Source organism: Zingiber officinale, chromosome 1A (assembly GCF_018446385.1).
Source record: "Zingiber officinale cultivar Zhangliang chromosome 1A, Zo_v1.1, whole genome shotgun sequence".
NCBI lineage: Eukaryota > Viridiplantae > Streptophyta > Magnoliopsida > Zingiberales > Zingiberaceae > Zingiber > Zingiber officinale.
In genome coordinates this window covers 135,777,912-135,801,838 of record NC_055987.1, presented here as the reverse complement: position 1 = coordinate 135,801,838, position 23,927 = coordinate 135,777,912, and the positions used below count along the sequence as shown (strand labels likewise).

The following is a 23,927-nucleotide window of genomic DNA, read 5'->3' as shown; positions in this document are numbered from 1 at the left end:
TATTGTATGTCATCCGGACCGATGCACTTAAGTAGAGGACATAGGAAGACCCATTTATAAAGCTTATCATTGATTAGAGTGAACCGACCGACTCTCTTCTTAATCATATGTGCCTTCTCTCTCTCAACTGGCAAACTGTCCTGTTGTAGAAATAATATAATTGGTGTTCTCCAATCAATTTATAATTCAAGGTTAGCCTGTCACTCAATACAAGCTACTAGTAGTGTTTGCTCGACTGGTCTGTCTATAGCCCAAGGAATTATGGCGGAAGCCAACTTAGCCAGATCATCTATTGTTTGATTTTTTTTTATCAGGGAACTTTCTATATAATCACCTCCTAAAACTTGGTCCTCAAATTCTTGAAAGCTTCTTCATAAAGCTTAAGCGGTTAGTTATTTATCTTGAAGTTACCTAACAGTTATTGAGCGCTAATTGAGAATCTGAGTAGATTAAAATCTGGGCAGCTCCTACGTGCCAAGTGACTTGTAGCCCAGCTATCAATGCTTCATATTTTGCTTCATTATTGGTAGCTCTATAATTCAGACAAATGGATAATTACATTCTATCATCTCTGGGTGATATTATAAGGATCCCTATTTCACTGCCCTATCAGGTGAATGATCCATTCATGTATATTTTCTAGGTCTCCTAAGGCTCAGGATCTTGTACTTTTGCTATAAAGTATATTAAGTGTAAAATACCAAAAAAGGGCATATAACCATAAGGGAATTTTCTGAAATTTTTAGAAATTTTTTGGGAATTTTTTGAAACTCGTATGACAAGTTTAAGGGGATCAAATATTGGGCTCCGGGAAAGCCTATTTAGGCTACCTCATTTAAGGGAGGAAAAGTTTAATTTTTTTTATTGTTCTTTTTCCTTTTTCTTCATTTTCACCGTTTTCTTCTCCCGAGTGCCCTAGGCCTCGCGACGTCGTCTCTCCTTTTCCTAACCGGCGCCGCACGCGACGGTTCCTGCTCCTATTATTTCTTCTTCGTCTCAACCCCTTCCTCTTTCTCCTTTCTGCCCTGACGAGAACTTCCTTCCCTTCTTCTTCTCTCTGTTCTCACGAATGACTCGAGGAAACTTCTTTTCTGTTCGTCACCGGTGTCGATCCACACCATCGCGTCTTCACCGCCGACCAGGGGTACGGTTGTCGGGTTGTCCTCCTCAGCCGGTGGTGTTCCCGTAAGCCTCAGCGCCGAACCTTTCTCCTGATCCTTCTCCTCTTCTTCTGGCGGCGCTGTGCCCTAGTCGGATATGTCCAGTGACAGCAGTGTGGTGAGGTAACAGCCTTGTCTTCACTATTTTTGTTTAATCCTCTTCTCGATTCACCGATCCTTCTCTGTTCTTGATCCTCATTTTCTTTGTGGCTGAATTAGATCACGGATTGGAGACGTTGGGGATCAGTGAGTTGTGCTTGGGCTATCGGGCAGAGACTAGAGGGGTTGATGTTTGATCAGTGACCTCCTGCTTGATCTGATTGATTCCAGTGAGGTATAGTGTTCTGTGGATTTGAAATTGTGTTGTGGGTTGCTCTTTGATCCAGCAGCTCACCTTGGTTTCGACAGGACCTCCTTCTGGCAGCAAACTTGTTGGCTGAGCTTGAGGTATGGTGTAGTAATTTTGATACATGATGTTGATGAATTAGGTTTATGTGCTGAATTAGGTATGAGGTAGACTTCATGATTAGTATAATTGATTTAGGTTTGGATTATTAATCTAATGGGTTGATTGGGGATTAGGTAACTAACCCTAATTAACCGTTGGATTTAATTTAGGTAGGTTGAGGTTTATGATTTAGGGTTTTTCCCTAAATTGTTCTTGAGGATTTTTATTTAGCTATTCATTGAGTTGTAGCTAAATAAAAATATATATATATTGGTGACACAGGACTTTGATGTGAGACGAGCATCTCGACATCGGATTTGGACCGGATTGGATCCTCTTATTGAAGGCGGGTACCTTGACTTATCTATTTTGATATGTCATTTGATATGCATAGTAGTTTTTAACAAATAGTAATGATTATGTTTCATATCTGTATCAGTTTGTCACTACCGGATACTTGTTACATGCTTGTTTTTGCTTACCTATTTTGCATTTCATGTTAGTACCCACCTGATTACATATGCTTATAGGGGTAGTGACATAACCATGCCTTATTATGTTCAGGACCTAGGTTTTTATACTATATCTGCCCTGTGTACCTAGACCATTGATTGGATCTATTTATCCTATAGTACACATTATGTAGAGATGGACAGGATCAGGATATTTTCATGCTTACTGTCATGCACCATCTCACATGATTACATGTTGTGTGATAGTCGGCTCCATTATTGTTGAGCATATCACCAGTTACATAGATCTGCACACACCACCACTCATGGGTTAGTGGTATGTCAGGCAGGGTGTGTGGCAATTCTGCTATTAAGCTCCGCTGGTCCGGTGACTCAGTGTGGTAGCCGGCAGACAGTTCTGCTCTGTTAGGCTCCGTTGGTCTGGTGACGCGGCGTGGTAGCCGGTAGACAGTTTTGCTCTATTTGGCTCCGTTGGTCCGCTCATGGGGTAGTGTGACGCAGCATGGTAGCCGATAGGGATCCCTCCTCTGGACTGGCTCAGGGAGATGAGAGCATTGAGCTCCCCCACTTATGATTTGGTGTAAGGAGGATAGGTGTACTCTGACAACATCCCGTCCACTCGATCACTCATCAAGAGCAGTGATGGCAGAGTGCACGGTTGTCACAGCCCTACCCACTCGGTCTCACCATCGTGTGTGAGACGGCTGACTGGCAGTAGGGGTGACCAGGACATGTCATTGGCATCATACGCATTGATGCATTTATTGCTTGTGTTTGCTGTACTTATTTGCTGCATATTTGGTGGATGCATATGTTTGACATGCATACAAGATTTATGATACTCTCGATCTGATGACCTTGTTATCTCTATACCAAGTCCTAGTTAGTACAATTTTTCTCCTGTTTATTTCAGTTTACATTTATCATTCCTATATCAGGAGACTGTACGCATAATTATTACTATTGGTTATTTTCTTACTATGCATGTCAATAATTATCTGCTGAGGAGTTGACTCACCCCGTTGATATTACCATTTCAGGTTAAGGTTGTCCAGAGATCTCCAGTCGCTAGTCCCCCTGCAGATCACAAGGATGTTTGTTTGGTCTTTTGTTTTTTTTCTTATTATACTATCTAGACTGTGTTTTAGACTTGTTCTAGTTTTGGCACTTGGATCTTGTATGATCCTTTATTATCGCAGTCGCTAGTCCCCCTGCAGATCGCAAGGATGTTTGTTTGGTCTTTTGTTTTTTTTCTTATTATACTATCTAGACTGTGTTTTAGACTTGTTCTAGTTTTGGCACTTGGATCTTATATGATCCTTTATTATCGTTGGGTTTTCTTTTTATATTTAGTTGGATATGTTCTGCTACATGCCTGCCTAGACGGAAAAAGAGGCGAGTTGATTTTATTTGTGTCGTTGTGATTTGTGTTTTATGGGTGTAGTTGAGTAGGAATGTGATTTGAGTTTTATGGGTGTAGTTGAGTAGGATATTTGAGATGTTTTCCTTATCGATATTTTAGTGGATTGTGATACTAAACTGCGTGGTATGTTATTATATATATTGTTATTGTCCGGCCATGTTGGCCGAGGTATATGTGGCCCTGAGGGCATTGTAGAAAGTTTCATATTGTTACCTGTATAGGGAAGATGCTGCCGAAATTTCTTCTGGCATAGACTACCTAGGGCGTGACACTAAGGTTTGAGCCTTGATGGTTGCTCGGGGTTAATATTATATGTCATACTCACTGAGTTTCGTGGTCACCTTTATCAACCTTCTAGAAGCTTCAAGGTTGACAAGCACACAACCCAAGGTGTTATTGGTTAATATGATGATCGGATGAGATAAGAAATAAGGATGCAACCTTCGAGTAGATAAAACCAGTATGTACACCAATTTCTCGGGTGTGGTGTAGCGATACTCAGCTCCTTTTAATAAATGGATAAAGAATTATATAGGTTGTTGTTCTCTTTCCTCTTGCCTTACTGATGTTGCCCCATTAGCATGCTCATTGGCAGACAAGTAAATCCATAAAGTTTTACCTACTATTGACTTGATTAGTCAATTCAGATTATGGACAGTCATTTTTTAGCTTCTTTTAGATTACTGGGGGTCATGTCTTGTAGAGCTCGCACTTTGCTTGGGTTGGCTTCAATTCTCCACTCTGTCACTATGTATCCTAGGAATCAACCGCTCCTAGCTCCGAACAGACATTTACTGGGATTGAGCTTTAATCCGTATCACCTCAAAGTTGGGTAGGTCTCCTCCACATCCATGCACAGGTCACTTGCTCAGATGGATTTTATAAGGATGTCATCCACATAAATCTCCATATTTTGCAAGATCTGCTTCTGAAAGACCTTGTTCATAAGTTGTTGATAGATAACTCCTGCATTCTTTACTCTGAATGACATAACATTATAACAATAAGTGTCCTCGACAGTTATGAAGCTAACCTTTTCCTGATCATCTTTGGTGAGTGGGACTTGGTGATATCCCTGGTAGGCGTCCAACATATAAATGAATTCACACCTAGAGGTAGAATCCACCACTTGATTGATATGGGGTAATGGATAGTAATCTTTCGGACAGACTTTGTTAATATCTCTAAAGTTTATGCAACCCCGTCACTTGTTTCTTGGTTTAGACACTAGGATAACATTTGCCAATTAGCTTGGGAACTGAACTTTCCGGGTGTAACCTACCTCCAATAATTTGTCCACTTCTTTCTTAATGATTTTATTCTAATCTACCTGGAAATCCCGCTTCCTTTGCTTAACCGGATGGGCATCTGGATGAACATGGAGTGCATACTCCATGACCTCGAGTGAGACACCCATCACTTCCTTGGGCGTTCAGGTAAAAACATCACTATTACGTGACAAACATTTGATCAGCTCAGCTTAAGTTCAGGAGACAAGTCGGCCATTATTTGAATAGTAGCTTCCGACCAACCAAGTTGGATCTACACTTCTTCCTTCTCATTGTATACCAGGGCAGGAGGTGCTTCCCGGATAGTGTTGACTCCATTCTTTGAATTTTTTTAGTAACATTGGCCTCCATTTTGAGGATTTCTACGTAGCACTTGCTTGCTATCAATTGATTGCCCTTGACCTCCCCCACCTGATCATCCACTGAAAATGTTATTTTCTGACAAAAGGTCAAGACGATTGCTTGAAATTTATTTAGGGTTGGTCAGCTCAAAATGGCATTGTAGGCTGAGGGTGCATCCACAACTATGAAGATGTATTAATGTGTCCTCATCAGGGGTTTCTCCCCTAGGGATATGATCAACTTTATTTGGCTGAGTGGTTGAACTTCATTACCCATGAATCCATACAAAGGGGTTATCATGGGTTGAAGCTCACTCGGGTCGATCTGCAACTACTCGAACGCCTGCTTGAAAATGATGTTAATCGAGCTCTCTGTGTCAACAAAAGTATGAGAAAGATTATAATTGGTTATAACATTCTTAATTATTAGAGCATCATCATAGGATAATTCTACGCCTTCCAGATTTTTGGGCCCAAAGTTGATTTCGGGCCTGACCATCTGCTCTGTATTACACTTGACCGCATGAACCTCCAAACGCTGGGTGCGTGACTTTCTCGCTTGATTAGAATCTCCATTGGTCAGTCCCCCGGCTATCATGTTGATGTTGTCCCAGGCAGCATTGTTACGATTCTCCTCCTGCCAAGTTGTTAGCTCAGATTGAACTCGGGCTGGAACTTGCGCCCGGTCTGCTAGCGATAGAGGTGTTCTTTGGCACCGCTCGATTTATCACTGATCTCTCCTGGGTGAACCATCTGGCTGTTGATAAGGGTGGTGATTGGATGATGCGGTGCGCTAGCAAAATCTTGAATTGGGGTTTTGGCGATTTCTCAGAGAGTAACACTCCTGAGTATCATACGTAGTTGGCAGATGATATGTACACCACCTGCATAGTGCCTCTCAGGGGATCCCTACATGTTGCACGGCCTGAGGTCATGGTTCTTGGTGATGAAATTGAGGACCAGGTAGAGTCGGGCACTCGGAGTTAGAGGTGAAGCGGGTGGGGTGGCCTCCTTTTTCCGAAAAGCTTATGCTTCCTCCACATTAATGAATTCAGTCACCCGATCGAGTAGTAGATCAAAGTTCCTTGGAGGTCTTCTCGCTAGATCACGAAAAAAGTCGTTATCGGTAAGCCATTGAGAAAAAGCGCTCACCCAAATTTATATGATAGCTATGAGGACTTCCATAGGCACTTGATTGAATCTCTTAATATAAGCTCTAAGAGTCTCCTTAGGCCCTTGCTTGAGCGAAAAGAGGCTCTAGGGGGTCTTATGATAACATTGGTTGCTGGAGAAGTGGTGCAAAAAGACCTTGCAAAAATCCTTGAATTGGCTAATGGAGTTGTCTGGTAGTCGCTTGAACCATTGTTGTGCTGAACTGCCGAATGTAATGAGGAACATTCGACACTTTACACCATCCGTAAATTGTTGAAGGAGGGCAACATGTTCTAATTTAAGGAGATACCCTTCTTGATTAGTTGATCCCGAGTACTCTCCTATGTTTAGGGTCTGATAATATTTCGACAACTTATCATCTAGCACCTGCTGAGAGAATGGGGTACTAATTCTCTCGCGAGAGTTGTCAGTCAATGGAGCTTTTCCTTTACGCTCTTCTAGGACAGGTACTTCTCCAAAGGATTCTTGGCGTAATTCCTCTAGATCCATGTGGTCAAGATGTGTACGAAAAAGTGTTCGGGGATGCCGGATTGGTGAGAGGGGTGCACGAAGAAAAATGGAGGACTTCCTCTTGAGCTCCCCTCTCTCTCTTTGGTGAGCTGTTGTGGATGTCACAAGATTTGGTGGTGGCAACGTACCACCAGTAGTCACTTGTTGTAGCTACTACAATGCCTTTTGCACTAGAGCATTGACGATCATCTCCAGCTCCTGTTGTGTTAAAGTGATCATGGTGAGTTTTCCAACCTCATCCATCTCTGCGCCTTAGATTTAGGCAAAGATTCCCATAGACGGCGATGGTCGAATGGTTGACAAGAGCAAGATTTTTCCCTTCTTGGAGAGACCTCCTTGCGATCCTGCGCACGCGCCGATGATTCGACAGAGGGTTAGTGACCAAAAATCAGGGAAAATGATCCCTAGCAAAACCCTCTAACACTCAAGTTAGTATGGTCCTAGGTGAAGGAATTGAAAAGAAAGTAGTCACGCGAGAATAGGGTTCAGATGTAAAATTGCATACCTTACCCATGGAGAGGAAGCTCCTTTTATATTCCAGCTCCGTAATCATGAGGTGGCATCGTGTGTCGGAGTTTGTTAGTTTATTCTGTAACGAGTATACGAGGAATCTTTTATTTACCCATAGATGTATCTCTTTTGTCGTTTATGGCTCAAGCCTTTGATGAACTGTTACAGAAGTATGTTATCATACACGGTCGCCCAATGGGAAACAGGATAACCTCTGAAGGCATTCCCAAAGGAATATTCCCCAACAATTCTGACAGGTTGTTAAAATATTATTTGTTGTCTATCTGTTGAATATGTCTTAGCCAGTTAACAATGTCGATCGTCTTTACACTTGTTCTTGTATTAGGTTGCCTTATCATGTATGGAATGTTATATTATAAATCCGATCAGAGATCCATATGATGCACCGAGCATGCTAGAAATCTATTTAAGTAATACTTCGATAAAATTGTGTACGCTAAAGATTCATTGGAAATAGATATGCAACTAAGTCTCTTGACTCTGACCAATTTTATAATCGGTCGTACGTAAAGAACTTCCCGAAATTAACTGCCTCGAACTCGACCGACATTGCATCTGTCCAGGTATATATGGAAATATCTATGAGGTTATAAGACTTGAGCCCGACTGACCTATCATTTGGCCGGGCACACACACAGAGATTTATAAGATAAAGTGACTCAAGCTCAATCGGTCTTTCATCTAGCCGGGCACATATAGATTTATAAGGCTAAGTGCTTTAGGTCTGGCTGATCTTTCATTCAGTTGGACTCACGTAGATTTATGAAGCTAAGTGCATTAGGTCCGGTTGACATTTCATCCGATCGGGCACATGTAGATTTATGAAGTTAAGTGTATTAGCTTCGACCGATCTTTCATATGGTCGGGTGCATGTAGATTTATGAAGCTAAGTGCAATAGGTATGGCCGGTCTTTTATCCAACCGGGCGCATGGAGATTTATGAAGTTAAGTGCATTATGTCTGACCGGTATTTTCTCCAGCCGAGCGTAGACCGCTTGAGTTAGATAAAAAAAAAACTCCCTAATACTAAGTGGGCCATGAAATTAGATAAAAAATAAATTTTTATTTTGACTTTGACTACCACATCACCTTGACTTTAACTTCCAGATCACTTTAACCTCTACCGCCAGATCACTTCTTGAATCTACTTATTATAACTCATATCACCAACTATAAAGGTGAGATTTAAATATTTTCCAATCCTGGATGATTGCCCTATCCACTCTGTGACACTCCATCCTTTTCCTGATGCTAATGATCCAATCTCCCACGATCGAATGGACTTTGGAGACCACTGCCACTTTCCCAACTTGCAGCTCCTAGTGGGCATGAATAAATGCAACCCTACTTCAATTCCCCGTTTCAGCAGTACCTCTAACCCTAAAAGAGTATTAATAAACTTGAGGTATTGAACTGTTATTGTTTGTTATTCTATATTTCAAAGTTTATAGTACATAATCACAGGCTTACTATCGCGTGTTATACTATTTAACTGCTAGTTATATTTTATATTGGACCAATTCGGCTACAACAAAATGCTTCAAGAGCTTTATTGAAGTAACACATTAAATTAACAATATGTTAGCTAGTCCACATGAAACATCTAAAGTAATATATTTAATCGTATATTATTCTACAAATGAAGGCACTTTGGAGCTATTTTTCTTTCATCTCACCTGCTAATTCTATTTCTTTAAGCTCAGGGTTTTTGAAATTAAGTTTCCAAATCTTGATTTGATGAATCGAACTAATCGAAATTTGAGTTCAGACTTTAGGTGAGCGAGCAGCTGCAAAGTATCTCCAACTCCCACCTCCTAAGTCCTACCTAACTTATCCCTTCCCTCCATGTTCCATGTTCCACGTTCCATGTTCCATTCCCTTCCTCCTCCATCACCTCCCTGTCCCCACCTTCCTCTCGCCTTCCTTCCCCCGCCCTCCGCCCTATAAATAAACACCTTCCCTCCTCCATCCTTCCTACAATCGAACGCCCATCTCTCAATCAATTAGCCACCTTTTCTTCACTTATAATCCCTTCACCAACATGTGCAATTCCAAGGTAAAGTCCGGCCATACAATGGAGGTGGCGGATATCGGCGGCCGTCCGGTCCTGCAGCCTGCCTCCAACCGCATCGGCCCGCTGGAGGCTGCTCAGCCGCTGAAGAAGACCTTGCAGAAGTCCCTCTCTTTGCCCTCCTCGTTCGCTAAAAATGCAGCTCGAGCGGATGGGGATCACAATGCTCCTGTGACTCCTACTAAGCTCTCGCCCCCTGTCTCGCCCAAGCCGAAGCAGGCTAAGGCTGCTCCTCAGCGAGGCATTGAGTCGAACGGGTTGAGTACGAGCAGTGATAAGCTTGCGGTGCCGAAGCCGACTCCCACTAAGTTACCGCGTCCAGTGATGAAGAGGTCAATGAGCTCCGTAGGAGCCGGCCAACTGGCTGTGTCGTCGGAATCGATGGCCTTGCTTGGTTTTGACAGGGCTCCCGGCAGCATCGCCGCGGCGCAGAGGGAGCACGCCGTGCTCGCTCAAGCGAAGCGCAAGATGCGGATTGCGCACTACGGCCGCACGCCGGCGAAACTTGACGGAAACGTAGTTCCTGTTGACTCATCAACGATCGATGATGTGAATAGTCAAGATGAGAAGAGATGCAGTTTCATCACATCAAATTCTGGTGAAAAAACATGACCTTTTTTTACTCCCTTTTTCCTTCAGCGAGATCTTTGAATCGTCACTAATTTCTTGTTCTACGATTTAGATTCTGTGTATGTTGCATACCATGATGAGGAGTGGGGAGTGCCCGTCCATGATGACAAGTAAGATTCTGCGTAGAGACTAGACTAAAGAAGCTGGTTCCTCATTTTTTTTTTGTCCTTTTCACAGGATGCTATTTGAATTACTAGTAATGGCAGGAGTTCAAGTTGGTTTGGATTGGACTACCATATTGAAGAAAAGGGAGGAATTCAAGTGAGAAAAACAAAAAATATGGAACGTAGAATCCGTAAAGCCACACTAAAATTCAAGTTTACTGATATGCCTACTGGGTTTGCAGGGCCGCTTTTGCTGAGTTCGACGCAGAGTTGGTGGCCATGTTCACTGAGAGGCAAATGGCATCAGTTTGTGCAGCTTGTGTGTTGGATATAGGAAAGGTTAGGGGAGTAATCGACAACGCGAAGAGAATCCTTGAGGTACTTGAATAACTACAATGTTAATTTGTTCCTCGTCTGCATTATGTTTTGCATGCTCTCACTCTAAAAAATTTTACATCATCAAAACAACCTTGTTCTCTTAAAGGACTAGTAATTCTCAGAACAATCCTCATCAAAAACATAAAGAAGCCTCTTAATTCTTTCTGAAAATTCATAATGAGGCCATAAAGGATCGCAATTACGATATAGAGTCTTGGTGCATTTGACTACAAAGAAACACCAAAAAAAAAAAAAAAATTATACAGGAGGAAGCTGCTGCTAGTTGCCTCCTTTAGCGGCCGATGGAATAACGTGATCGAGGTTAGAGTACCTCAAAAGTTTTTTTGTCATTTTGATCTTACAATTTTGCAGCCAAATCTCTAATAGCACTCTGATAAGTACTCTATAGGCTACGTATTTAAGTTTTAACGTGACCTCAACCCACATTAAAGATTATATTGTAGTGCTCTTTATCCTACAAAATTTAGCAATATCTCTGAAAACCTACAAGCACTCTGATAAGTACTCCTTTTTTTAACACATGATTGTTTATGTCACTGGTATATCCATGGCATGAGTGACATAAACAATAAGTAAACTCACTTCACTTATTCCCTCCTGTTTATATTTATTAAAATTTAGCTTTCGTCAATTTGAATTTCCTAATCAGACAGCACGTGACTGGTTGGACAGGTCAGAAGAGAGTTTGCATCATTTGCCAATTACTTGTGGGGGTTCATCAACCATAAGCCCCTCTCTCCCAACTACAGGTCCTGCAGGAAAATCCCGGTTAAGACATCCAAATCAGAGTCCATCAGCAAAGACATGGTGCGCCGTGGGTTCCGGTTCGTTGGCCCGACCGTGATCCATTCCTTCATGCAGGCTACCGGGATGACAAATGACCACCTCGTCTCATGCCCCCGCCACCTTCATTGCTCCATGACAACAATCACCAATGCCAATGACTACCCTGCTTGACCATCACTTTGTAAATTGATTAGCTAAGTGAGATTAGGTACCCTCTGCTTATTTGTGATAGAGGAATCTAGTGAGCTGTGACCACTTGTGTAACATGGTTGTCAAGTGTGTGTGATTGAGTGTTTTTCCTTTATTTTTTCTCAAATTTAATGATAGGAATGCTAAGGAAGGAGATTGCATAATTGCATGTGCCGAGGGGACATGGCATGTGAGCTGACAGCAATTAGCATGTATTGCCATGTGATCTGACCACTACGACCTCAATAATTCCTCGAGTCATCATCCAACTCAGCACCCTTTCAGGTCATGCCATTGGGGAAGAAGAATATTTAATAACAAGCAATTGCTTTCCCTACTACTTTTCTTCCGTTTAGGTTGTGTGTGTGTGTGTTTGTGTGGCTTGCATGCTTGAATGCTTGGTCGAAACGGCTGAGATATGCCATCCAATCTTCTGAAATTGTGGCTTAAGAGACGATAAAGGAATATAGAATGTGAAATTTCGATTTGGTTGACAATTAAATGTATACCTATTGCATTGTTTCTCTTACCGTCTGCCTCAAGAGTCTTTAGCTTTTGCACTGTCTTTGTATTCCCGCTGCTGATATTTTTAGCTTATGGGCATAGAATATCGGCTGATAATATTTCGCTCAAAAATTAAAAATTGCCTGTTATTTTCGTTATCATCAAAAAGCGAATCCATATTCAAAAAATATCTCATTTTATTTTTCACCCTCAAAAATTTTTTATTTTTTTTTTTGCACTGTTAGATTACTTCAACTTATCAAAATTAATATAGGTGAAATACTATTATATTAAAATATTTTTTAAAATTAAAACTTAGTAAATAAATGTTAAAATTACTCCAATTAATTTACTAATTAAGTATTTTATCAGCGTAAAGTTAGTAAATATTTATATATGCGCACTAAATGAATTTCAATCATGTCTTTGTTCGATTGTATTCATCATCATGATGGCAAAAGGTAAATTCGCTCACCTCCAATGCCCCTATCAAGTCGTCCCAGGGCCAACACAGAAGAGGTAAATCACGGACGACTACTAGTCTTTGAAATAGTGACTAGCACATAAGGGAGATATTTATCTCGACTTTATCGAGATTCGAATCTCAGATCTCATGATAGCAACACCTCATACGCTAATCACTAGACTCATCTGAGAAGAAAAAATACAGTTCAATCGTCATCATAATTCTATTTGATGGACATTATCATTGTTTATTTAGCTCATCGTCCAGCATTGCTAGAGCATACATATGAACTTCATCAACTCAATTTATCAATACGTTAAACATTATAAGATAGAAACAATCCTTTAAAGTATACAGGTCAATACGCATACAGGTTAATACCTCCTATCTGAAATCTCCCATTTGCCTTACCATCTTTAACGGCTAGGAAGTTAAATCTAGCAAATCAAGAATCACAATTGTGAAATTAGCACGCAATTAATTAGAGATAACATTCAAGTAGCTTCGATAGAAATTTACCTAAATAAATTAGACTTGAATTTCATTTTTACTGTAAAAGCTTTCCGTTGGAAACGTCTATCAAATATTTGAGACTTCTGTTCATCCAAGGGAATCCATGTAGAACCTCCAACTTGCTTTGCCTCTAAAATCCTTCAAAACAAAGTTTCACTATAATTGGCATCAGGCTTATTATGCGATGGCCTTGTCATCCTGCGTTGCTAGTTTGACTCGTGCAATTGTTGAGTCACAGAGAGCAATATTTTGTCAATATATATCAAGAAAACATCATCCAACTTTCCTAGGTATCAAGCACAAATAGGAGTTATCATTGAACTACTTAGATGGAAGTGAATCGGGTTGACTAATAGCAATATGTAATCAACTATAGTAGCCACTATAGATGTGATTTTTATTTTTTAGAGAACTAAAATAAGCATTAGACACGGCAGAAAATAAGTGGCAGAGATAATATAATTTGACATCTCTCAACATGATCATGAATGTGTTGATAATGCCACATGAATGTGTTGATAATGGAATATCTTACCAATCCATTGGATCTCTTTCTGGAGCATCATTAGCCGATACAAAATCATATGACTGAAGCTCGCACATTTGCTCACCGGGAACTTCATAAATGAGCCAACATCCTAAGAAATTTAATTGGCGGAACCAAACGACATCACCATTCGGACAACTAATTAGTTTTATAAAAACAAATTCCAAAATGAGATCAGTAAATTTTTCAGAATAAATTACTTAAACCAAGAAAGGGATTAATAATCTAGTACAATGTATGGACAGAGACAGGAGTGGAGGATTTGCAATGCACCATTCATCAAAATGAGTTTTGCTACAAGTCCAAATTGCAAACGGAACAATGACATTCTCCAGTAACTGCAGTTTTTTGTATGATAAGCTTGCACTGAAATCTCTAAGAAACAACAGAATTGACCTATTTTTCTAGATATATTTCTTTAGAGAAGCATAGCTACCATATATGTCATCTTAGTGTAATAATCTACACGGTCAAAGGACACAACTAGAAAGATTTAAGAAATTCTTTTTTTATCAAAACATAACAGAATTGTCAAGGTTCAGTTTAATCTCCTTAGTATAGAAATAGTATTCCAAAGAGACTAAACAAAACAGAATTGTCACAGACCTTTAAAAAATGCATATACTTTAGATAATTAGCAAAGTCTAACCAATAGTTGGATATTAACAAAACTATGCAGCATATTGGAAACTTCAGATATATATTTGTGCCGTTGGATGAATGCACATCTATAATAATTTCAGTCACTCTAACAAGTTATAGTAGTAAAATCTGGCTAGGTACAAAAATGCACAAAGGAACACCACGTAGAGGTAAATAGGATCTTGAAATAAAACATGCCAATGAGTTCTGCAGTTAATTTCCAGACTTAATTGGCCTACCTTTTGCTCCATTTGGTTCTTCCCATTTAGTTGAAAAAGTACCATCAAATGCTGAGGCAGCCTAAAAGTTACATAATTAGAACACACAAAGAACCAGCAACTGAAATTATTAACAATAACTGAATGTTAAGATGGTCAATTGAAGCTACTTACAATCCCTGAAGGAAGTTCTTCACCACTTGCAAGAACTGAACCAGAACATAATCTATTAGGTTTAGGAAATTGCAAAACTTTGGGAAGAGCATTCTTTCCTTTGATATTATCAATTATTTCATTAATCACGTCCAATATCACTGGCAAAGCAATAGAAGTTTGAACAGGATCAGCAGATAAAGACACATAAAACTTTCCATCATCAACCCCTATCTCTAGCTTCAAGGAAGTGGCCAACAGCAAACTTTCAATGCAGAGAATCATTTCATTAGAGATCTGAGATCCCTTGAGCTCCATGAAAGATTTTCGATTCCTGAAGGATTTACTCTTAAGATCTTTCATCATTCTTTCAATTGTCTCTAAAACTCCAACAAAGTTGGCTAATGAAAAATTTTCAGTAAGCATTTGTGAGCACAACTTAGTCATGGCAGTGCAAATTTCTGTGACATGAACATCTACACATAATCGTTTTGGGCAAGAACTGTTTAATGAGTTGCTGTCACTAGAACCACACTCGAGTCTTTCTCTTCGCCATTCTATAGCACCACTTTGCCTTCCAGGTAATGAAATGGAGGCATCCAATTGACAATAAACCTCTCTCTCAAGTTCCTCTGCTTCTTTCTTATCACGATCTTCAAGCATTATGAGTAATTCAACTGAATATCCATTTCGACATTCTTTTCTTATCAAGGAAAGAATTGCAGCAACATTGGTTTCTGTCGCAAGGCTCCGTCTTGATAAGACCTGAAAATAACTACACATGACCAATTGTTTCCATGAGGAAAAATTAGATAGCGACTCAGCACCCTATGTATCAACCTCATGCCACTTTCTTGTGTATCTTTTTGTAACATCATAAACTCCATCTTTAGCAATAGCTATTGTATAGTTCAGCTTCTTGTTCCAGCTTCACCAAAAAAAAAAAACTTTTAGATTACCTAGTATGGAACCCAGAAGTTGTCAAAGTAGAAAACATACCCCTTTTCATACAATAATGGATTATCATAAACCCCGTCACATGGATCAAGATGCATCCATCTGCACATGCTCTCACAAATTAGTGACAGAAATTATAAGACCATCTAAGAAAAAGTCAAATATACTGTCCATACATTACCTCCCTAAAGATTGAGAAAAACACTCCGTCCATACATGATCCGTAAAATCTTGTACCTATGCATGAATCATAGAAGAAAAAGAAAGTAAGAAAAGTTTCAAATAAATTGAAATTCATAAAATTGTTGAGATTTCTACTGCATCAGAGTAATAAAACATAGAAGATTCTTAGAGTGAATGAATCCCTAGTAAAATGATAATGAAATTGGCCCGTGCTTCAAGGAAAAATATGCCATTAAGAAGGTTCAGCCAGACATTTAATCTTGATGGCCTTTTCCTTTTGGCACATGGAATTAGTAAGACATGCATATGTCGAGAAATACAGAAAGTTATTAGAATTATGAAAGGAATCTAAATCATAAAAAATTTAATGCAATGCTTAAGCTTCATTTTTCAAAATTACCAGACGAGCTTCATAACCCAAAGCTCGACAATAGAGTGTAAAGCAATTAGCCCATTCTCCACACCGACCTCTCCTGGTTTCTAGAAGCTGGAAAACAGATGTTTAATAGTAGTGTCATTAAAGGACTTTGGAAGATTGGGCATCCCGATAGTTAGTTAAAAAGCAATTACCTTGAGTGGATCATTGTACCGTGGAAAACGGGTGATACTGGAGCACATTTTGCATCTGAATAAAGATTAAAAATCAGTGAGAAGTCAAGTAAGGGCATTTAAGTGATAGATTAGGTGTTTCAGAATGAAAAAGTGTTGATCTATACTCATGGAAGTCAGAAATTAAAAGAGTACCAAAGGAAAGCACGAGACTACAGCATAACAAGTTGTCTCCCTAAACATGTAGACTTTATAGGATTAATGATATTAATTAGAGAGTGATGGCATAGTCTACAAGATAAATAACTACTCTCTCAAAGGAACCTAGCCAACTAACCACCAAAAAACAAAATGGAGTATCATGAGTTTAAAAATTATGACTGTAATGAACAAACTATACCATTCCAAGCAGTAAAGGTCTGGTGAAAAAAAAAAGAGAAATGAAAACAGGTCAAGCAGTACAAAACAACTTATTAAATGCAATGGAAAACACATATAAAAGAAACTAGTATGTTTCTAGTCTAAATTTTGTAAGGTAAGTATTAACTGGATCAATATAAAAGAAACTTGTGCGAAGCATGTACAAATATATCTAAGATATTTAAAATGAAATCTTGATATTAAATAGATACCTATAAATCTCAACACGATGACCGCCAAATTTTATCTCAGACTGCTCGGCACTGCCCATGCCAATGTTCATAGTTTCACCACCACATTTTTCGCAAGAAGGGGAATTGACCCATCTGCAAAATGTAAACTAAATTAAAGGATATAGTTGACTCATTGAGACATGTGTTTCATAACCGCAAAAATATAAGTGGCAATCTCCATTAAAAGTTTATAAACGTAGAAATAAAGATTCTAAAGCTCAACTATTAATATGGCATACCTTGGAAGATGATGAACCTACTTGGTAAATGATATAAAGTTCAACAATTCCATCAAGAATTAAGAGTCCTTTAAGTTCCCTATTAGTCCTTTATGTTCACTATGTGAGTCTTTATGAGTCCTTTATGTGTCTATGAGTTTTTGAGAGTTCTCTTAAAATGTGTGATGCAATCTCCCTACAGTGTGACAGATGCCTAGGAACCTCAGGTGTGATACCTAAGCTTCTACAATTTCACTTAATTCCAGATTTCTACTCCCCAAACCTTCCAACACTCAATCTCTCTTCTTGTGCCACATCAAGTTAATAATCCTGTAAATTGACCTACAAGATATATGACAATGCTCATTCGAAAGCACAATGCAAAGTTCTATATTGTTAATTCAATAACACAAGAAAAATCATTCTAGCCATTTGAAACTATAATTTTGCCTATTCATTAACAAAGGTGTGCTTGTTCATTCATGTTGTTGAGTGTATTCTAACATTAAATTTGACTATATATGAGTATAAATTTTCATCTAACCTTACCAAAACTTTCCAAGACATTCTTACCAAGCCTTTTCCAATGTAAGTCCTCAAATAAACATCACATTGTATGCCTAAAATAAAATTTCAATTTGGAGGAGAACCAATTTATGCCCATCTCCCAGTGACAAGAGACGACCTAATACATTTGGCTATCATACAGCTAAAAAAAAACAAAGGCAACCAATGCTAACACCATATAAACTTAAAATGGGTTATAAAAAAATTGTTTCTTTTAGAAAGATTTTAGATTTAAATCCTCCTCCCCAAAAGTGACTTTGGCTATTGTTGCTACAATGACCTAGCAAGGAGGGGACAATGTTTACTTTAGTTAATTTACAAACATAGTTTGCATTAGATGCTTAAGCTAAAAAGAATCTATTAAGTAGCCTTTCATGCATAACTAGTTAAATCAACACACTCTAGGTTTCAGGCATCTTCCTTTGCAGGAAACTAAAATAGAGAGAAGAGACTTGAGAGATAAATGGCTTTAATTCACACTCACGATTCCATTTCATGAGATAGTAATGCATCGTGTATATTCATCATGCATGTATCTGCATGGTTTGAGTAGCAATTTCATAATAACTTCAACGACCCCTGCTTGTTCATTGGTTATTTATGGCATAGAAACACCCAAAGGTCCCCATTCTCCAAAGCTCTAGGGCACTTCTTTGGTTATTCTAGTCAACAGAGAAACGGAATCTTGGATGAATGTAAGTCCAAACAGAAGATTTCAGCAGGGTACATTACATTCTAGAATTGTAAAGTAAAATTTATCAACCTGCTGGGGCAGTAAATTTAATGTGCAAAAAGAATAAAAAAATAAGCATACACTACATGCAGGTTCAGATGCAAACTGGCATCTCATTGTAAACCATGAGATATGGGGGTCACAAGAACCATGAACAGGTAAAACAACTGGTCAACTGACACAGGCATGTCAACACCAGCATCCCTTGTATTCCCCACAGCTCATTTCCCTACACGACAAGGTCATCAAGAAAACAATACCCATGTTCCCTCCATGTTAAGTGCAGTGAGATTCAAAGGCGTAGTCAGGGCTGGGCTTTGCTGGGCTCTAGCCCAGTGAAGCCTAGCAATGCCTAGCAATTTTAGGCCTCACCCAGCAAGCAATGCCCAGTAATTTTAGACTTCAACCTTGCTATGCTGGGCTAAGTTTTACTGGGCTCAGCAGTTTTAGCCCAGGCCAGTTGTTCAGCCTAGCAATGTCCAGTAATTTTAGGCTTCAACCTTGCTATGCTGGGCTAAGTTTTACTGGGCTCAGCATTTTTAGCCCAGGGCAGTTGTTCAAGCTGGCTACGCCATTGGACTGAGATTTATATCTAGACCAGCATCTTGTCTTCTTCCTATAATGTTTTCATAACTTGTGTCATTATTTAGTTTCTCAAGCAATAACTATTTCTTCTTCCTATAATGCTGCTGTAACTTGTCGTACTTATAGTTTAGTTTCTCAACCAACATATTGAGTATGAGTATAAAGAAAAATAAATCATCTGATAAATCCTCATCATTAACAATTAATTGTCAAAAAAAATATTACAGTTGATGCACTAACTTGTGTTACTGTGACACCAAAATTCCTTATTTAGTTTCTCAACCAATACATTTTAGTATTTGAACCATCTTCTTCTTCTTCCAGAGTTATTGTTCCTTTTACATTTTAGTATTTGAGACACTGCTTGTGTATTCCCACTTCTAGCACATTCGATCTCTAGATGTAGAGACTACAAAACCTTGTTACAAGATCTTCTCATATATCCTCATCATTGATAATTAAATTGTAGAAGCAAATATTACTTATGTTCACCAACTTGCACTCGTCATATGATATCAAAGTTTACAGCAATATAAGAACAACATCTTCAATGCTATCATGCTGGTTTAGTTTCATTTATTCATGGAAGATATGTGCCCCCGAGAGCAAGGTGTCATGGTTAGACCTTCCAATGGTAGATTAGGGATCTAGAATTCGAGACTTATTGAACTTTTTCTCTTTAATGGGTAGCGGACTTGAGAATGCTGGTTATCATAATAGGCCTCCATGTATACTTCCTCGATTTACCGTAGCAGCCGGTGGAAAACTTCTGTGGGGTATGGCCGATCGTCCGTTACCTAACCTAATTAATCATTTTCCGTGTTGGCCTGGGACGGGCTGGTGGAGGCGCTGCGGGCGAGCGAATCACCTTTTTGCCACCATGTTGGTTTAGTTTCAAGATTAGACATTTCAAAACTTCACTGCATTCTAATTCCTCAAATGTCCTTAGTTGTTTCAAAAACGAACCCTTGTGAGTACAAAGTTTACGTCCCCAAATTATCACACATAATCAACAAAAGTAGACGACGACAAAAGTAGACAACGACATATATGACCTCAAAAGGGGTTTTACAAAGCCCCCAGGGCATAGCGCAAATGGTGGGCGCATGACATCTTTGATGTAATGGCAGGTCGATTCTCAGGAACTGATGATCTGAGGTTTACCCCACCATGCGCCTAACGCCTGTGTACGTACATTTACCTCCCTCCATATCCATGGGACACTAGGGGGACCGTTAATGTAGCGATCTCATTTGTGTTTAGCTAAAATATGCCCTGGATGTATGCAAGTTCATTTACAAATCCAAAGATTTTAAATACATTGGTAAAGATCAATTTGACTTGTAGAATCAGTGTATAAATTTTACTATTTTATGTATACAAACAATGTGACTGAGCATATCATCAGTCTGTTTCTCCTTGTACCTGTCCAAACATGTGCTTTTTACTAGCATTATAGTGTTATTTTGAATTCTTTAATGAACTTTCATCAAACTAAAGCTAGAGTAGGTTGAGAATTATAACAATTATACGATAAACAGGTAAAAGAAATAGCCAAACCAATTGCTCTGCAGAAAGGTAATACCCGTACTGAATCATCTTCTAAGCACAAACAAAGAAACATTTTTGGGTGTTTTAGAATCACCTGAATGATTGTTTGAACCAGAAAAGCAATTGTAGCAAGATTGCATGATCTAACTCATTCTTTGAAGGTTTGAAGATTCCCTCCTATTACAAGCAAGGAACCAAAAGTTTATGGAATCAAATAATTCAAGTTATAGTCAATCAAATCATTGTATGAAAATTGGAATTGGGTTCCAGAAAGCCCTAATTTGATTTAACTTAATTTCTAACCTATCAAAACACTTCCAAACATGGTAACTCGAATGGCAAAATTTGGATCTTGTATTTGTTGAATCTAAAAGTACAAATAGGTTTCGTTGCACTAACCACAACTGTAATGTAATTTTGGAATCACAATTATAATTTTTGCGCATACTGACTTGAAGCAGTATCATTATGAACTAGTCTAAAGCTTCTGGAATTTGGTCAAAATAGGATTTGGCTTGACTCCACCAACACAAGGCCTTCATCACAGTCAACTCAAACAATGACTGTCCTATTGATACAAGCAGTCAAAAGTGGAAATATCCTGCTGTACTCTAGCATCAGCGATTTACTATATTATTTTCTGCCAGTTAGTCTAGCATTAGAATCACCCATGTTTCTAATACAAATATCTACTCTATAGTTCGTTTTCATTAAATGACGTTGATATGGGTCATTTCTGTGTAAATATCTATCATATGCAGCACGTATGGTTTATAACAGCTTCCTTTTGAATTTATGGTACAATTCTGTTGTTGAAGTTTAATCTTTCCCCATATCCATTTACGTTAGAGATAGAATGTCCTTATTGCAACTGAATACTAGAAAGAAACACACAAAGTTATTATTATATGTACCTTAGCAAGGGCGACTGATGTCTTCTCCTCAATCTCGTCAAGAGGAACTGTCTTCTTTGCAGCATCTTGGCGGACAGGATCCTCATACTGCATTTTATCTAGTGTCATTCTACAAAAGGGGAAACAACCTAAGAACTCAATATCACAAGCTGAGTCAACTGACCATGAGAACCTGCTGAACGTATGCACGGATTCTCTGTTCAAATTCTCTCCCATCACTCTTGACGGCATATTGTTGAAACATAAGTGCCTCCTCTTCTGCCTGGTAATAACAATATAAGTAACGAATAACTGAAAGTTAAATTATCAATTCCAACAGATGACTGAAGCTTTATTAATCAGTATATGACGAATTGTTTCTTGAAATGCAGTACAAAAAAATACCTGCAGCATACGTGCCAGTTCTTCGTCTGATTTCTCGACCTTGATAGACGCAACAGGTAACTTCAAAGTCCACTAAATCCATTTCTAACAAAACCTTTTCCTAGTAGAGAAGAAAGTAAAGGGAAACAACAACAAAGAAAAAGAAACCTGCAACATACGAGCCAATTCCTCGTCGGATTTGTCAACGTTGGTTGCTCGTGAACTCTCCCCCATTCCATCTTGAATGGATACCAGAAGAAGATTTTCCGAAATCCATTCAAGGTCTGACTCATCCGAGACAGCAACGCCCCCATTCTCCACCAATATCTGCGTTAGAGGGAAAAGTCAATCATCTAGGATTTTTCAATCATAATCAAACAGATAAAATAAAATGGGAATAGATCGAGGGGAAAATAGTACCTTTTGATCCTCAGGCGGCACGGAAGTGACGGAGAAGATCTGATACTGGAGAACCTAGTAAACCGAAGAAGATAATCGAGAGCAAGCACAAAGCATGAGAGATAAGAATCAATAAGAAGGAAGATTATGGATTACCTCGAAACCTAAATCTGTGTCGCACTCAATAGAGAATTGAGTGTCGCCATGACGGACGAACAAATTGCGAGCCACCATCAATTCTTCTTCTACCGCTGCAAACGATGCTTTGCTTCGCTGGAGAAACTTGGAAGAACAAAAATGTATACAGTGAGACTCCGTTTTTTCCCTAAAATGCCTCGAATGCACCAGCTGTTATTAAAAACAAAAGGTTTTAATTGAAATAAATATATGAATTATAAATACCAAAAATGAGTAAATTGAAGAAAATTTTTTAAATATATCTTCAATTTGCATATAGGCCATCTTTAATTAAAAAAAAAAAAAAAAAAAAAACTTTATTTCTATTTCTTTCATTACCTTTCTCATATAAATATGATTATCTAATTGACCCTCATATTTTTAGATTAATAAAAATCTAAAAATAAATATAATTCTTCTTAAATTTAATATTTTAAATTAAAATCAAATATATTTTTATCAAATTATCGAGTATATTTACTATCAAATTAAATATAATTTTTTTTACTTAATATATTTTTTAAAAATTTTAATATCATTTAAAAACAATCTAGCTAGTATATTTTACATCCAATTGAGTATTATTTAAAAAGAATATAGTATATTTTTCATTCAATTAAGGTAAATAAAAAAGTGCTTAATTTAATAAAAAAAAATATTATGTTGAATTTAAAAAAAATTATATTTATTTTTAGATTTTTATACTTAAAAATATATAAATTAGATAAATTAATATCTATTATATTTAGTTAGGAAGTAGAAATAAAGTTTGTTAGCAATAAGGATTGCATATAAAATTTAAATTATGATTAAAGATTGCACGTAAATTTTGCCGTGAAGTTAAGAAATATTAAGGAAAACCCACTTAACAAAGATATCCGGCTTATATTTAGGGTAACTAGATTACATTAAAAGTTCTTATCGTCAGATTTTCAGAGTGTAAAAAAATTAGAAAGATAACAGAGACAAAATAAGCTAAATGATAGACAAAGATAGACAACCTTCGTACAGATAATAGAAAGATTGCTAACCTTACAAAATATGACTTGTCGTGAGCAAAAACACAGTTCGATCAAGTATTCTTGAGAACGGAGTCATACTTTCCCAATTGCTTCTTCAGCTCCTCCACTCGGGCTTGAAGCCTCTCCATGGTGCAAACAGCCTAGTATTTCCTTGTACTGGGTTTCCTTCAACTCTCGAAAAGTACGTGCATTATTAAAAAATATTATTTATTATTAAAAAATATTAATTTATTTCTTAATATTTCATGTGTTATTAAAAAATATTTATTATTAAAAAATATTAATTTATTTCTTAATATTTTGTGTTATTAAAAAATATTTATTATTAAAGAATATTTATTTATTTCTTAATATTTTATTTGTTTTTCTATTTTACACTTACAATAATATTTATATACCACATATTATCATTAATAAAATATATGAATTTTATCAGCAATATAGCATCAGAGCACTAAATTTAATAGCAACTTTTTTTTCCTTTTC

The 23,927-nt window shown here is 38.0% G+C and overlaps 2 protein-coding genes across 6 annotated transcripts; one reads left to right on the top strand and one right to left on the bottom strand.

Annotated features, from left to right (window-relative positions):
• Window positions 1-9,135: 9,135 nt before the first annotated feature.
• On the top strand, window positions 9,136-12,047 carry LOC122034594. Its single transcript, XM_042593910.1, has 5 exons — window positions 9,136-10,017; window positions 10,102-10,159; window positions 10,227-10,310; window positions 10,396-10,531; window positions 11,225-12,047. The coding sequence occupies exons 1-5, from the start codon at window positions 9,390-9,392 to the stop codon at window positions 11,507-11,509; spliced, it is 1,191 nt and encodes a 396-aa protein (XP_042449844.1). The 5' UTR covers window positions 9,136-9,389; the 3' UTR covers window positions 11,510-12,047.
• A 636-nt stretch (window positions 12,048-12,683) lies between these two features.
• Window positions 12,684-22,592, bottom strand: LOC122034566 (peptide-N(4)-(N-acetyl-beta-glucosaminyl)asparagine amidase-like). 5 transcript variants are annotated; one of them, XM_042593871.1, is made up of 18 exons: window positions 22,399-22,592; window positions 22,264-22,317; window positions 22,012-22,170; window positions 21,865-21,924; window positions 21,644-21,742; window positions 21,481-21,567; window positions 20,661-20,743; window positions 16,892-17,005; window positions 16,281-16,335; window positions 16,111-16,197; window positions 15,709-15,764; window positions 15,570-15,629; window positions 15,411-15,498; window positions 14,592-15,335; window positions 14,439-14,499; window positions 13,546-13,648; window positions 13,017-13,148; window positions 12,684-12,934 (listed from the first exon to the last, which is right to left on the bottom strand). In XM_042593871.1, the coding sequence occupies exons 1-18, from the start codon at window positions 22,474-22,476 to the stop codon at window positions 12,856-12,858; spliced, it is 2,199 nt and encodes a 732-aa protein (XP_042449805.1). In that variant the 5' UTR covers window positions 22,477-22,592; the 3' UTR covers window positions 12,684-12,855. The 5 variants fall into 5 exon arrangements, with proteins under 5 accessions (XP_042449805.1, XP_042449813.1, XP_042449819.1 ...); XM_042593879.1 differs by having other exon boundaries at window positions 21,865-21,903; XM_042593885.1 differs by having other exon boundaries at window positions 21,865-21,936; window positions 22,023-22,170; window positions 22,399-22,487.
• Window positions 22,593-23,927: the final 1,335 nt, after the last annotated feature.